At 40.3% G+C, this 14,496-nt stretch overlaps 1 protein-coding gene across 1 annotated transcript in view; it reads right to left on the minus strand.

The window, feature by feature from the left end:
* Positions 1-14,496, minus strand: part of LOC126235756 (sodium-independent sulfate anion transporter) — a 136,582-nt gene that overhangs the window by 90,499 nt on the left and 31,587 nt on the right. The window contains exon 3 of the mRNA XM_049944555.1: positions 10,533-10,728. Within this exon, the coding sequence (XP_049800512.1) occupies positions 10,533-10,728 (196 nt within the window). The remainder of the gene's footprint in view (positions 1-10,532; positions 10,729-14,496) is intronic.

Below are 14,496 nucleotides of genomic sequence, written 5' to 3' on the forward strand. Positions count from 1 at the left end.
CCTTTTATCTTATCTTCATAGTCCTTATACAAAATGTATGTTAGTAGCAGTAGAATCATTCTATAGCCAGCTTCAAAGTGCTGGTTTTCTAAATTTTCTCAGTAGTATTCCTCAAAAAGAATGTCACCTTCCCTCCAGGGATTTCCATTTGAGTTCCCAAAGCATCTCCATAACACCTGCATGTTGTGTGAACCTACCAGTAACAAATCTGGTAGCCCACCCCTGAATTGCTTTGATGTCTTTGATGTCTTCCTTTAATCCAATCGAGTATGGATCCAAAACACTCAAGCAGTATTTAAGAATATGTTGCACTATCATCATATAGGCTATCTCCTTTACAGATGAACCACACTTTCCCAAAATTCTCCCAAAACTGAAGTCAACCATTCACCTCCCCTACTGCAATCCTCACATACTCTTCCATTCATATAACTTTGCAACATGTGCTTTGCAAAGTAACGTCTAGTAAGACACTACTAATCCTGTATCAAAGCATTACAGGTTCGTTTTTCCTGTTCACCCACATTAAATTCCACATTTCTGCATTAGTCTAAGTCATCTTGTATCCTCCTTCAGTTAATCAACTTCAACACCTACCTGTACACCATATCATCATCAGCAAGCAACTGGAGACTGCTGCCCGTCCTGTGTATCAAATCATTTGCGTATATGGAAAATAATATCCTATCAAACTTTTCTGGGGTACTCCTGATATACTCCTTGCCTCCGATGAACATTCGCCATTGAGGACAATGTACTGAGTTCTATTACTTAAGAAGTCTTCGAGCCAGTCACATATCAGGGAACCTATTCCATATGCTTGTACCTTCATTAACAGTCTGCAGTGGAGCACCATGTCAAATGCTTTCCAGAAATCTATAAATATGGAATCTGCCTGTTGCCCTTCATCCACAGTTCAGAGTATACCATGTGAGAAAGAACAAGCTGAGTTTCACATGAGCAATGCTCTCTAAAACCATGCTGATTCATGGACATGTTCAAGTATTCTGCAGCAAAGCAATGTTAGGGATATTGGTTTGTAATTTTGCAGGTCCATTCTTTTACCCTTCTTATATACAGGAGTGAACTGCAGCTCTGTCCAGTCACTTGGGACTCTGTGCATGGTGAAATATCCACAATAAATGCAAGCTAAGTAAGGGGTCAATTCCATAGAGTATTGTTTGTAAAACTGAACTGGGATTCCATCCAGACCTGGTGACTCATTTGATTTCAACTTTTTCACTTTTTTCTCTATGCCAGGGATGCTTATTACTATTTCATCCATACGGGAGTCTGTTCATTGGTCAAATGATGGTATGTTTGTGTCTTATGTGAATGACTTTTTAAACACAAAATTCACAACATCTGCTTTTGTTTTGTTATCTTCAATTGCCGGACAGACTGGTCAACGAGTGACTGGATGGAAGCCTTTGACCTGCCTTACGATTTTACTTAAGACCAGAATCTCCTTGCATTCTCTGCAAGATGGTTTGCTATGGTATGACTGTGGTAGCTGTTGTGTGCTTCATGCGTAGAGCTCTTCACAGACACACAAACAAGCTTTGCCTGTCATCATTTGCATGTTCTATTTTGAAATGAGAGTGCAACAGTCTCTGTTTTGTCAGGATTACCTAGATATTGTTGTTAAACCATGGTGGGTCTTTTCCATTCTTAATCCACTTACTAGGCACATAGTTCTCCAGACCATGAGTTCAATCTGTTTAACTCTCAAGCGGGCGCACTAATTTTCATATAACGTGTGGGCAAGCAGCACACTTAGTACAGAGGTAAACAATTGCTGTCTTATGTTACCAAAGTAAATCTGTAGGAATAAATTCACAGTTTAATCTTAGATTAATTAAACAATGACAAAATAAATTTACATAATATGTGCTAAATCATTGTTTCATTAAACAATAATGAAATAAATTTCATTATATCACTCTGTTGTCATGGACAGGTGTCACCCCAAGTAATGACCCACTTAAAGCATTAAAAAGTGCAATTTCATCAGATCTCAGCTAATCACTTGTTCAATTACTAATTATCTCATAGACTCCTGTCTTATTGTGGGACTGGTGCAGCTAGCTCATAATCTATGTCATTTTCTTGGATGGACCGTAAATTTTTTCTCACCTAGCTCACTGTTTATTTTACATTACTGCCACTCACTTGGATGTATGACAACACAGTTTATCACCATGTTAGCTGAAGCAGTTATGAAGAAATAGCCGTGGGCTCACAATTGTCAGACAACAATGCAACAGCGCAAAACAGTTTTAGTTTTGGTTGGTGAACTTCATGCATTGGTGTGCCAACTGGAGTGTTAAACTTTGCCCATAATTCTCTATGTCCATCTTACTGTAATTAAATGACGTCAGTTTACAGTCTAAGTGAGATACTTTCAGTTTACTGTCTATGTGAGATGCTAAAAACTGCTTGCCTGCTCTTTCTAGCAGAAATACTCTCCTAGCCTTCATGGCAGATTTATCAGCTTTCGTAACCATAGTAGCTATAATGACATCATGATCACTGATCCATGTCTCTATACTGATGCTATTGATAAGGTCCAATCTGTTTGAAGCTAAAACATCTAAGATATTTCCATTGTGTGTGGTCTGCCAAACTAGCTACTCAAGACAGGTTTCACAAAATGTGTCCAAAAGTACTTCAAGTGACTGTCTGTCTGTATCTCCCACAATGAATAAACAGACATCCCAGTCTATACTTGATAAATTAAAGTCACCTCCAGCTGGTATTGTATGATTGGGGTACTTATGTTCTACTGACTGAAGACTTTTTTGAATGACTAGAACTGTCACAGTGATATCAGATGGCTGTTAAAAACATCCAACTATTAACTTGGTTTCACCATGAAGATTTTCTACTCATTTTTCCGACAATGGGGTGTGGTATGTATTACAAACCAGACTTAGGACCATCAATGTTTACTGAACAAACTTCAAGTTCTATAACACCAAATTAAAATTTTATTGATTGGCGACTCCATGTTGTCTTGTGCACTACGACCAGTCTATGTGATTGCCGTAAGCTTAGTGACAACAGTGCATCCCAATTTAAGTTGTACAATATAGCACTGAAGATGGTCACTCAGTGACAGAAAATCGATTTTGCAATAGTAAAAAATATACGACCAATGCTGTCTCTTTTTTCAAGTATACAAATTAAAATTGTCTGTTCGTTCACAAACCAAAAAGTGTAGTAACTTCCTGGCAGATTAAAACTGTGTGACGAACTGAGACTCAAACTCGGGACCTCTGCCTTTCGTGGGCAAGTGCTCTACTATTTGTGCTACCCAAGCATCACTCACAACCCTTTCTCACAGCTTCAATTCCACCAGTACCTTGCCTGCACCTTCCAAACTCCACTGCTTTCACAATGCTCCCAGAAGAAAGGATATTGCGGGGACATGGCTTAGCCGCAGCCTGGGTGATGTTTCCAGAATGAAATTCACACTCTGCAGTGGAGTTTGTGCTGATATGAAACTTCCTGGCAGACTAAAGCAGTGTGTCAGACTGAGACTCAAAATTAGGACCTTAGCTTTTCGTGGGCAAGTGCTCTACCATGTGAGCCACTCATGCACAACTCACGACCTGTCCTCACAGCTTCAGTTCCAGCAGTACCTCATCTCCTACCTTCCAAACTTCACAGAAGCTCTCCTACAGCCTTACAGAACTAGCACTTCTGAAAGAGAGGATACTGTGAAGAAATGGCTTAGCAGCAGCCTGGGGGATGTTTTCAGAATAAAATTTTCACTCTTCAGTGGAGTTTGTGCTGATACAAACTTTGTTGCAGATTAAAACTGTGTGCTGGACCAGGACTTGAACTCAGGCATTAAAGGTGTGAAACTGATTGTGTGTCATACTTGGGTAGCTCAGATGGTAGAGCACTTGCCTGTGAAAGGAAAAGGTCCTGATTTTGAGTCTCAGTCTGGCACACAGTGGACACTGCTGCAGAGTGAAAATTCCATTCTTATATGTTCTGTGTTTTTATGTCCTGTGATTATGTCTATCACTCTGAGATAAAGAGTCAGTGACCATATATCTGACTCTCTTCTTCTTTAGTTATATCCACACTCAGGACATTTCACCTGCAAGTTAAACATTTGGATTCACACTAGACTTAGGGAGTAACCGTTTGCACAATCTGTTCAGCAGACATTGTTATCACAATAAAGAACTTGTTCTGTTGAAACCTCCAGACTCGGTTTTGTTCACACTAAGCAAAGACCATTTACCCCAAATTGTGCAAATCCCAACAAGTGGTGAGCCTGATGTGATCTGGGCTGAAGAAGAAGGTTGCATGACTACTATGGAATTTAAATATCACACAAGAAACAGATGTGCAAATAGTGTCTAGACTAGTGGTCCATTTACCTCTCTTCTGGCCAAACAATCCGATTCTATGGTTTGCTCAAGTCAAAGCCAGTTTTAGCTATTCAAGAATTTGTGGCTGATTCAACAAAATTCACTCTCGTTCGAGCAAACTTGACCGTCGCTACACTGCAGTGGTATAAGATGTGACCACTGCGTCACCACACAAATATTTATATGGGGAGTTTAAATCAGAATTAAACCAGAGAGTCACTGCATCACACAAAGAGTGAATCAGACAAGTACTGTTGCAAGAAGACAAAGGACATCATCATCCACAGAGCAATTTTGATACAATTACCAACCCTGACAAACTACTGTGCACCCAGTGGAGCCTGACTACCGCTACAAGTCAAAGTGATCATGGTGCTGCACACAGAACATTATTGGACATGGTGACGGAGCCTGTGGATCAGATTCGAGAGGCTAGAGCACTCACACAGGTTTGCGCAGTGGCAGTGCCAGACAGTAGTACAGTAGTGATATTAACAGTTGCATGCATGGAATTCGGGTTGCTGGCAACGAAAGTAGACTGGTTATGCAGACAGATAGGCAGGCTACTGTCTCAGGGTGGTGCCTGGAACAGTAGGGTACATGATCACCATAGATAGAGAAGCTGATCACCAACCAGTGCTACATTGTCAAACACGGAACACTCTATATGCTGGTACTACAATACTTTTGAAAAACATGTGTGTAAATATACAGCACCATGTTCATACCAAAATACCAATGGCAGCAGGTAGTAGATGCAACCAACTGCACAACAAAGTCACGTTGCCTGTTTGTTAGCGATAGGAGATCTGGTCACATGTATTTGACAGACATCAGTTCAGACTTAAGCATGCTGCTGAGAACCTCAGTCCACCACTGTAGACCTCTGACTGCATGCTGCTTATCATTTATGTGCCATGAACAACTCTCCCATCTCTACATATGGAATGCAGTGGACAGAGCTAAATTTGGGACTGCACCATATGTTTACATGAGACTTTACCATTGCAGACCTTACAGAGTTGATAATAGGAGTTGATCTTCTGGCACATTACCATCTTTTACCAGATGTAGCCAATGCCAAACTGGTCGACAGCATTACAGAACTGATGGTAGCAGGTTTTCACTCTGACACATTGGTGCAAAGTTCCAAGCTAATACAGGCATGTGACAAGGAGTGCACTGCACTGCTGGGGCAATAACTGATATTGACCAGACCATGTACACATGTGGCACACAACACAGTACACTATATATAAAAACCACAGATAGTCCATCAGTATCTTGTAGACCCATGAGACTGGCACCTGATCATTTGGCCATCACTAAGGCGGAATTCCAATCAGTGCTTAAAGAAGGCCATCAAGTAGCCTGTGGTCATCCACACTGCACCTTGTCCCAAAGAAAGTAAGAGCCTGATGCCGCACTCAGTGCAAGAACCATGCCTGATTGGTACCCCATACCATTGATACACTACATGGCACGACAGTATTCTGTGGGTTGGACTGCGCCAAAGTATATATGCAGATACCTATGACAGAAGAGTACATTGCTAAGACAGTGATAATCACTCCATTTGGACTATTTTAGAGAAAAATTATGATGTCTGGTTCACAGAACACTGCACAAACCTGGCAGAGCTTTATCAACTCCATTAAACGAGGACTGCCATTTTGATTACCTACCTGGATGACATATTTGTGTTTTTTGCCACTTAGGAGCAACATTATCAGCACCTACAAGAAGTATTTAAGCATCTAGAGCACATTGGTGAGGTGTTGAATGTGGCCAAGTGTGTGGTTAGATTAGATTAGATTAGTTTTTCATTCCATAGATCCGCACTGAGGAGATCCTCATGGATGTAGAACATGTCAATTTTTTTTTTAAGCTGAAATAACAATACTAATAGTATGAATATATACAATACATCATTTGTTTCTATTAAAAAATTCGTGAATGGAGTAGAAGGAGTTGGTCACTAGTAAGTCTTTCAGGCTCCTTTTAAACTGATCTTTATTTGTAACTAAATTTTTTATGTTTACTGGCAAATTATTGAAGATGAGTGTTCCTGAGTAGTGGACCCCTTTTTGAACTAAAGTAAGTGCTTTTAAGTCCTTGTGCAGATCATTTTTGTTCCTGGTATTGTATGTATGAACTGAGCTGTTTGTTGGAAAAAGATATACACTCCTGGAAATTGAAATAAGAACACCGTGAATTCATTGTCCCAGGAAGGGGAAACTTTATTGACACATTCCTGGGGTCAGATACATCACATGATCACACTGACAGAACCACAGGCACATAGACACAGGCAACAGAGCATGCACAATGTCGGCACTAGTACAGTGTATATCCACCTTTCGCAGCAATGCAGGCTGCTATTCTCCCATGGAGACGATCGTAGAGATGCTGGATGTAGTCCTGTGGAATGGCTTGCCATGCCATTTCCACCTGGCGCCTCAGTTGGACCAGCGTTCGTGCTGGACGTGCAGACCGCGTGAGACGACGCTTCATCCAGTCCCAAACATGCTCAATGGGGGGCAGATCCAGAGATCTTGCTGGCCAGGGTAGTTGACTTACACCTTCTAGAGCACGTTGGGTGGCACGGGATACATGCGGACGTGCATTGTCCTGTTGGAACAGCAAGTTCCCTTGCCGGTCTAGGAATGGTATAACGATGGGTTCGATGACGGTTTGGATGTACCGTGCACTATTCAGTGTCCCCTCGACGATCACCAGTGGTGTACGGCCAGTGTAGGAGATCGCTCCCCACACCATGATGCCGGGTGTTGGCCCTGTGTGCCTCGGTCGTATGCAGTCCTGGTTGTGGCGCTCACCTGCATGGCGCCAAACACGCATACGACCATCATTGGCACCAAGGCAGAAGCGACTCTCATCTGAAGACGACACGTCTCCATTCGTCCCTCCATTCACGCCTGTCGCGACACCACTGGAGGCAGGCTGCACAATGTTGGGGCGTGAGCGGAAGACGGCCTAACGGTGTGCGGGACCGTAGCCCAGCTTCATGGAGATGGTTGCGAATGGTCCTCGCCGATACCCCAGGAGCAACAGTGTCCCTAATTTGCTGGGAAGTGGCGGTGCGGTCCCCTACGGCACTGCGTAGGATCCTACGGTCTTGGCGTGCATCCGTGCGTCGCTGCGGTCCGGTCCCAGGTCGACGGGCACGTGCACCTTCCGCCGACCACTGGCGACAACATCGATGTACTGTGGAGACCTCACGCCCCACGTGTTGAGCAATTCGGCGGTACGTCCACCCGGCCTCCCGCATGCCCACTATACGCCCTCGCTCAAAGTCCGTCAACTGCACATACGGTTCACGTCCTCGCTGTCGCGGCATGCTACCAGTGTTAAAGACTGCGATGGAGCTCCGTATGCCACGGCAAACTGGCTGACACTGACGGCGGCGGTGCACAAATGCTGCGCAGCTAGCGCCATTCGACGGCCAACACTGCGGGTCCTGGTGTGTCCGCTGTGCCGTGCGTGTGATCATTGCTTGTACAGCCCTCTCGCAGTGTCCAGAGCAAGTATGGTGGGTCTGACACACCGGTGTCAATGTGTTCTTTTTTCCATTTCCAGGAGTGTATATTAATTAGGACAAATTTCATTAAGGAGTAAATATACTGAGAGGCAGTAGTTAGTATAGCCTGTTCTTTGAAGACATTTCTACAGGACGTCCATGAATTTACTCCACAAATAATACGTATTACACGCTTTTGGACTCTGAAAACTTTTGTTTGACTTGAAGAGTTACCCCAAAATATTATACCATATGACATTATGGAATGAAAGTAGGCAAAGTATGCAAGCTTTTTCATTTTTATGTCGCCTATGTCTGCTAACACTCGAATTGCAAATACAGATTTGTTAAGGCGTTTCTGCAGTTCTGTGGTATGCTCCTCCCAACTGAATTTATTATCAAGTTGTAATCCCAGGAATTTAAGTCTGTCAACCTCTTCTATCTGCTCTTCTTCTTGTGTTTGGACACCATATGGTGACATTCCTACAGGCTCCCTTCCACTGATGGATAAGGTCAAAGTGATGACAGTCAAGGAGTTAAGCCAGTTTTCAGGCATATCAAACTTTTATCATTTACAGTTAACCTGCATAGTGGAACTACAAGAGCCATTTGATCCACCACTTTCCAGCACCAAGGTTCGATGTGGCTCTCTAGTGCAGTGGAATGAAACAATGTGCCCTGCTTTTGAGGTGGCAAAAAACAGCATAGCAAATGTAGCACTGCTTGCACACTTCAAGCTTGATATCCCTTTGGCATTAGTCATGGATGCAAGACAAACCATTGTTGGTGTGGAACTCCAACAAATGTCAGAAGATTCGTGGCAGTCACTCACATATTTCTCCTGCAAATTATTGCCCCCTCAGTGCAAGTGGAGTGCAAATGACAGTGAACTCCTGGCTGTATACAAGACAGTCAAATACTTCCATCCATAAACAGAAGTGAGGATATTCACCATCTACATTGATCACAAACGACTGATCGGCACATTCAAAATGAATAGCATCAGCTGTTCTCCTTACCAGTACAGTCATCTAGAGCTTATAAGCTAATTTAGTAAAGACATAAGGCGCATTTCTGGTCAATGCATGTAATGCCTGTCGGTCGGGCTTCATCCACAGTTCATTGAATACTGTGGATGAAGCCCAACCAACAGGCATTGCATGCATTGATAAAAAATGATAGTGCATTAAGAATGGCTAGTTTCTAGCTGAAATCTAGATCTGCCAATAAAATTTCAAAAGGATGACTGATAGCTGAAATCCATTATTTACAAGTATGTGTAATGCTGCATACATCTGGTCAGAGTGACTAGGGCTGGAATGTGGCCACTGTTTCAGGCTCATCACATGAACATCCATAGTCGGCCAAATTTATGTTCATCTGTTGACTATCTCTGCCTCAGTTGCTGTTTACTGACTCATGTCTACAAGTGCTCTTTGCTGCACTAACTGTTTACTGTGTGTTTACTGCCAGGGACCACGAACTTGTGGTTTCCTCCACCTATTGCCTACATGGAACTTTGATTAGATTAGATTAGATTAGATTTACTTTCATTCCAATTGATCCGTAGTGAGGAGGTCCTCCAGGATGTGGAACATGTCAGAAAAACAACAATACATGACAAATATTTACAACTAAAACAAATAAGCTAATGTACCACTCCACAGGTCCCAAGTGGAATGATCGTCATTTTTTAATGAACACTAAGAGTCATTTTACAAATACTAATGCACTAAATTTAAGATAAAAAAGTTTTTTATTTATTTATAAGAAATTTTGAGAAATAGAGGCTATATTTTTATTCTCCTATTCTGTAATGATCTCCAAATAATTTCTGTGGTAGTTGTGACAGATATTTTGCCATGAACTGTTTCTGTTCAGTTCATGTAGTAATTGACTACCTTTTTTTTGTTTTTTTTACAGAAAATTTACTCATGTTCAGTAGATCCTGTGGCTAGAAGTGAAGGTTACAAAGCTATTCCCAGGAAAATTACACCAATTCTCTTAAAATATAGTATTGTACACAACTTATTGCTGCTGTTGACATTCATTTTAAACATCTTTTAACTGAAACTATCGTGATTATATATAAGGTTCATACTATTGGCTACTTTAGTTCTCCCTATTGATGACTAAAGAGTCTTCATATTAATTTGGACCACCTACAACTTTTACTCTGCTCCAATTGGAATCATTTAACAATCTGTCCTAACTGTAGCACCCATTTCTGTCCTCACTCACGGGGTACATTATTGTGTTACTTAATCTGTTAAATCACTCAGAGAAAATTTGAAAAAAGAGTATGTCTATAGTCACCTAGACTTTGACCACTATCTCCCAACAGCAAAAAAGAAGAATCAAGAGTAATCATAACAAGAGTAATCATAAGAAGACAACATTCCCACTCAACAACATAGTGTTACCTGTTTACTATGCATTAAGCCTTTCTTTGGGTTGCTAATTTCTATCATTTGCACAAAATTTTCTTGGTCACTTTAAGTAAAGTCAATTATTTTGTAGATATACACCTGCTTCAGTTTCTAGACACAAAATTTGAATATAATATTTGTTTCTTTCCTTATTTCAATGAAATAATGTTTACATACCCAAATTCAAAAGTCCCATGAGCAGCTCCACACAGCCTGCTAAGAAAGCAAGAAGAGTGACAAATTCTATGGGAAGATCCTGAGTGTAGGCAAAAGTCAGCAGCGCCATGAGTGATGTTGGACCAATGGAAACTTCTCTCACAGTTCCAAACATGACATAGACGAAACTTCCCATGAAGGCAGAGTACAGGCCATACTAGAAAAGCAAAATCAGTAAAATATTTATACCAGAATTAATATTAAAATGTATTATTTTGTTTTTATGCTATTATGCCATACTTTGGATACATCAGTTAAACATCTACGTAGAAACATTACATTTTGCAAGAAAGGAAAGGGCAAGTGAATGATATACTCTGTAAAGCCACTGTGAAGAATAGTATCTACATATGTGATGAATTTAATACAGGTAACACTGTATGAAATAAAAATAAAATAAATTTGCTGACAAAAAAAGGAAAAGAGCATCGAAATTGCTTTAACTGGCTACCATTCATCAAATGTCTAATAACAAGGAAAAGAAACTATTATACATATCTGTATACTTCATAAACTATCAACTATAATTAATGTCAGTTTCATCATGTGATATTAATAATGGGAATCAGTTATTAATCATTTCTCTTTCAGTTAGTAGAAAGCTGACACATCACTCAGTATTAAGAAGAAAGTTATTTAAATGACAGAAAGTGGCATTCTGTTTCTTACCTATTGTTTACCTGTTAGACTAAATTTTGCATTTACCTCAGCATTAGGACAATTCTGTATATTTTATATAACTTGGAAAAGGGATTTGTAGTCCCAGAATCAGTGTATCCAGATGATTTACAGAATATGTGTCTAATGGGAATTTAATTTTTTTAATTTCTGGATAATGACAGTTTCCTTGACTTTTGTTCAGAAGCAACATACAAAACACTTTTACATCATAAAACAGAAGTTTACACTGAAACATGGGCAACAATACAAATATTAATAAATTATTGTTTTGATTCATCTGTTGTTTATATACAATGCAATCTGACTGAAACATGTCTTTATTATTGCCCAAAGATATCCTTAAGTAGTAAATATGTTGATACACTATATGATCACAAGTACCCGGACACCCCCCAAAACATGCATTTTTCACATTAGGTGCATTGTGCTGACACCTACTGCCAGGTACTTCATATCAGTGACCTCAGTAGTCATTAGACATCGCGAGAGAGCAGAATGGGGCGCACCCCGGAACTCACGAACTTCGAACGTGGTCAGGTGATTGGGTGTCACTTGCGTCATACATCCGTATGCAAGATTTCCACACGCCTAAACATCCCTAGGTCCACTGTTTCTGATGTGATAGTGAAGTGGAAACATGAAGAGACATGTATAGCACAAAAGCGCACAGGTCGATCTCGTCTGTTGACTGAAAGAGACCACCAACAGTTGAAGAGGGTCGTAAAGTGTAATAGGCAGACATCTATCCAGACCATCACACAGGAATTCCAAACTGCATCAGGATCCACTGAAAATACTATGACAGTTAGGTGGGAGGTGAGAAAACTTGGATTTCATGGTCAAGCTGCTGCTCTTAAGCCACACATTACTCCAGTAAACGCCAAACGACGCCTCACTTGTTGTGAGGATTGTAAACACTGGACAATCGAACAGTGGAAAAGCATTGTGTGGAGTGACGAATCATGGTACACAATGTGGCGATCCAATGGCAGGGTGTGGGTATGACAAATGCCCAGTGAACATCATCTGCCAGTGTGTGTAGCGCCAACAGTAAAATTCGGAGGCGTTGGTGTTACAGTGTGGTCATGTTTTTCATGCAGGGGGCTTACACCCCTTCTTGTTTTGCATGGCACTGTCACAGAAAATGCCTACATTGATGTTTTAAGCACTGCTGAAGAGCAATTCGGGGATGGTGACTGCATCTTTCAACACGATCAAGCACTTTTTTATAATGTACGAACTGTTGCGGAGTGGTTACACAACAGTAACATCCCTGTAATGGATTGGCCTGCACAGAATCCTGACCTGAATCCTGTAGAACACCTTTGGGATGTTTTAGAACTCCGACTTCGTGCAAGGTCTCACCGACCGACATCAATACCTCTCCTCAGTGCAGCACTCCATGAAGAATGGGCAGCCATTCCCCAAGAAACCTTCCAGTACCTGACTGAACGTATGCCTGGAAGAGTGGAAGCTGTCATCAAGGCTAAGGGTGGATCAACACCATATTGAATTCCAGCATTACCGATGGAAGGCGTCACAAACTTGTAAATCATTTTCAGCCAGGTGTCTGGACACTTTTAATCATATAGTGTAGGTGAGGGACAGATTGTAAGAATATAATATTCTAGTCAATGTGGGACTTCAGAATTTCCAAAAATTGAAAAAAATTTAAAGCATTTCTTATTAGCCATATGTTGTACAAATTTAATGGTCTTAGGACAGAAAATCACAAGTGGTTGTATGAGGGATCATGTATCTAAGTGAAATAAAGCTCTCTAGTTACAGGAGAAACTTGCCATGAGGTAGTAGAAACATGTTGTATCAACCAGTGAGAAAACATAGTAAATGTTAAGCCTATGTCTTGAAGAGTAGTTGAGGTATTATATATTGATGGCCCTTTGGTGTTTCAAATAAAATGCTGATTGAAAGAATAAGCTAAGTAATATCCTTTGCTAATGCCACAATCACAAACAAACATTAAAAACAGTTAGTAAGTAGTGTAATGAAAATGTTTTATAACAGTTATTTTTCTCTAGCAGTACAGCCCTGATTTGAGACATCTGAAATGGTCTAGTATACTTCCAACTTCTCCATATATACAGGGTGATATAATATGATATTACAGGAAGAGGGTGCTCTGAGGCTTAGGGTGGAATTTAGATTAGATTTACTTTCATTCCAATTGATCCGTAGTGAGGATGTCCTCCAGGATGTAGAACATGTCAGAAAAACAACAATACGTGACAAATATGTACAACTCAAACAAATAAGCTAATGTACCATTCCACAGGTCCCAGGTGGAATGATCATCATTTTTTAATGAACACTATATGAAAGAATGATTTTACAAATACTAATCCACTGAATTTAAAATTAAAAAAAGTTTTTTTTATTTATTTATAAGGTAATAAACATATAATACAACTACTATAATACTTATTTACAATGAACACATGACTGCACTGAAATGATGCAGAAGTTAGATTGTACTTACACATACACACACACACACACACACACTTATTTACAATGAACACATTACTGCACTGAAATTGTACAGAAGTTATACTGCACTTATACAAATCACTTGGTTCTATTGAGAAATTCATCAATGGAGTAGAAGGAGTTGGCCACCAATAAATCCTTTAGGCTTGTCTTAAACTGAATTTCATTGGTTGTTACGCTTTTTATGGCTGCTGGCAAGTTGTTGAAAATGTGTGTTCCTGAATATTGCACACCTTTTTGTACAAGAGTAAGTGACTTTAAGTCCTTGAGAAGATTATTCTTATTTCTAGTATTGATTCCATGAATTGAGCTGTTGGCTTGAAAAAGTCATATGTTTTTAATGACAAATTTCATTAAGGAATAAATATATTGGGAAGCAGTAGTTAGTACCCCTAGTTCCCTAAACAGGCTTCTGCAGGATGTTCTTGAGTTCATACAACATATAACTCTTACTGCACATTTTTGTGCCCAAAAAACTTTAGCTTGGCTTGATGAATTATGCCAAAAAAAATCCCATATGACATTATGGAATGAAAGTAAGCATAGTATGCCACCTTTTCATTTTTATGTCAACTATGTCTGACACAATTTGCATTGCAAATAGAGATTTGTTAAGATGCTTCAGCAGTTCTGTGGTGTGCTCCTCCCAGTTGAATTTATTATCAAGCTTTAATTCCAAGAATTTAACACTGTCCACTTCTTCGATCTTCTTGTCATCATATGTTAGGAATATACT

Source organism: Schistocerca nitens, chromosome 2 (assembly GCF_023898315.1).
Source record: "Schistocerca nitens isolate TAMUIC-IGC-003100 chromosome 2, iqSchNite1.1, whole genome shotgun sequence".
Classification (NCBI taxonomy): Eukaryota; Metazoa; Arthropoda; class Insecta; order Orthoptera; family Acrididae; genus Schistocerca; species Schistocerca nitens.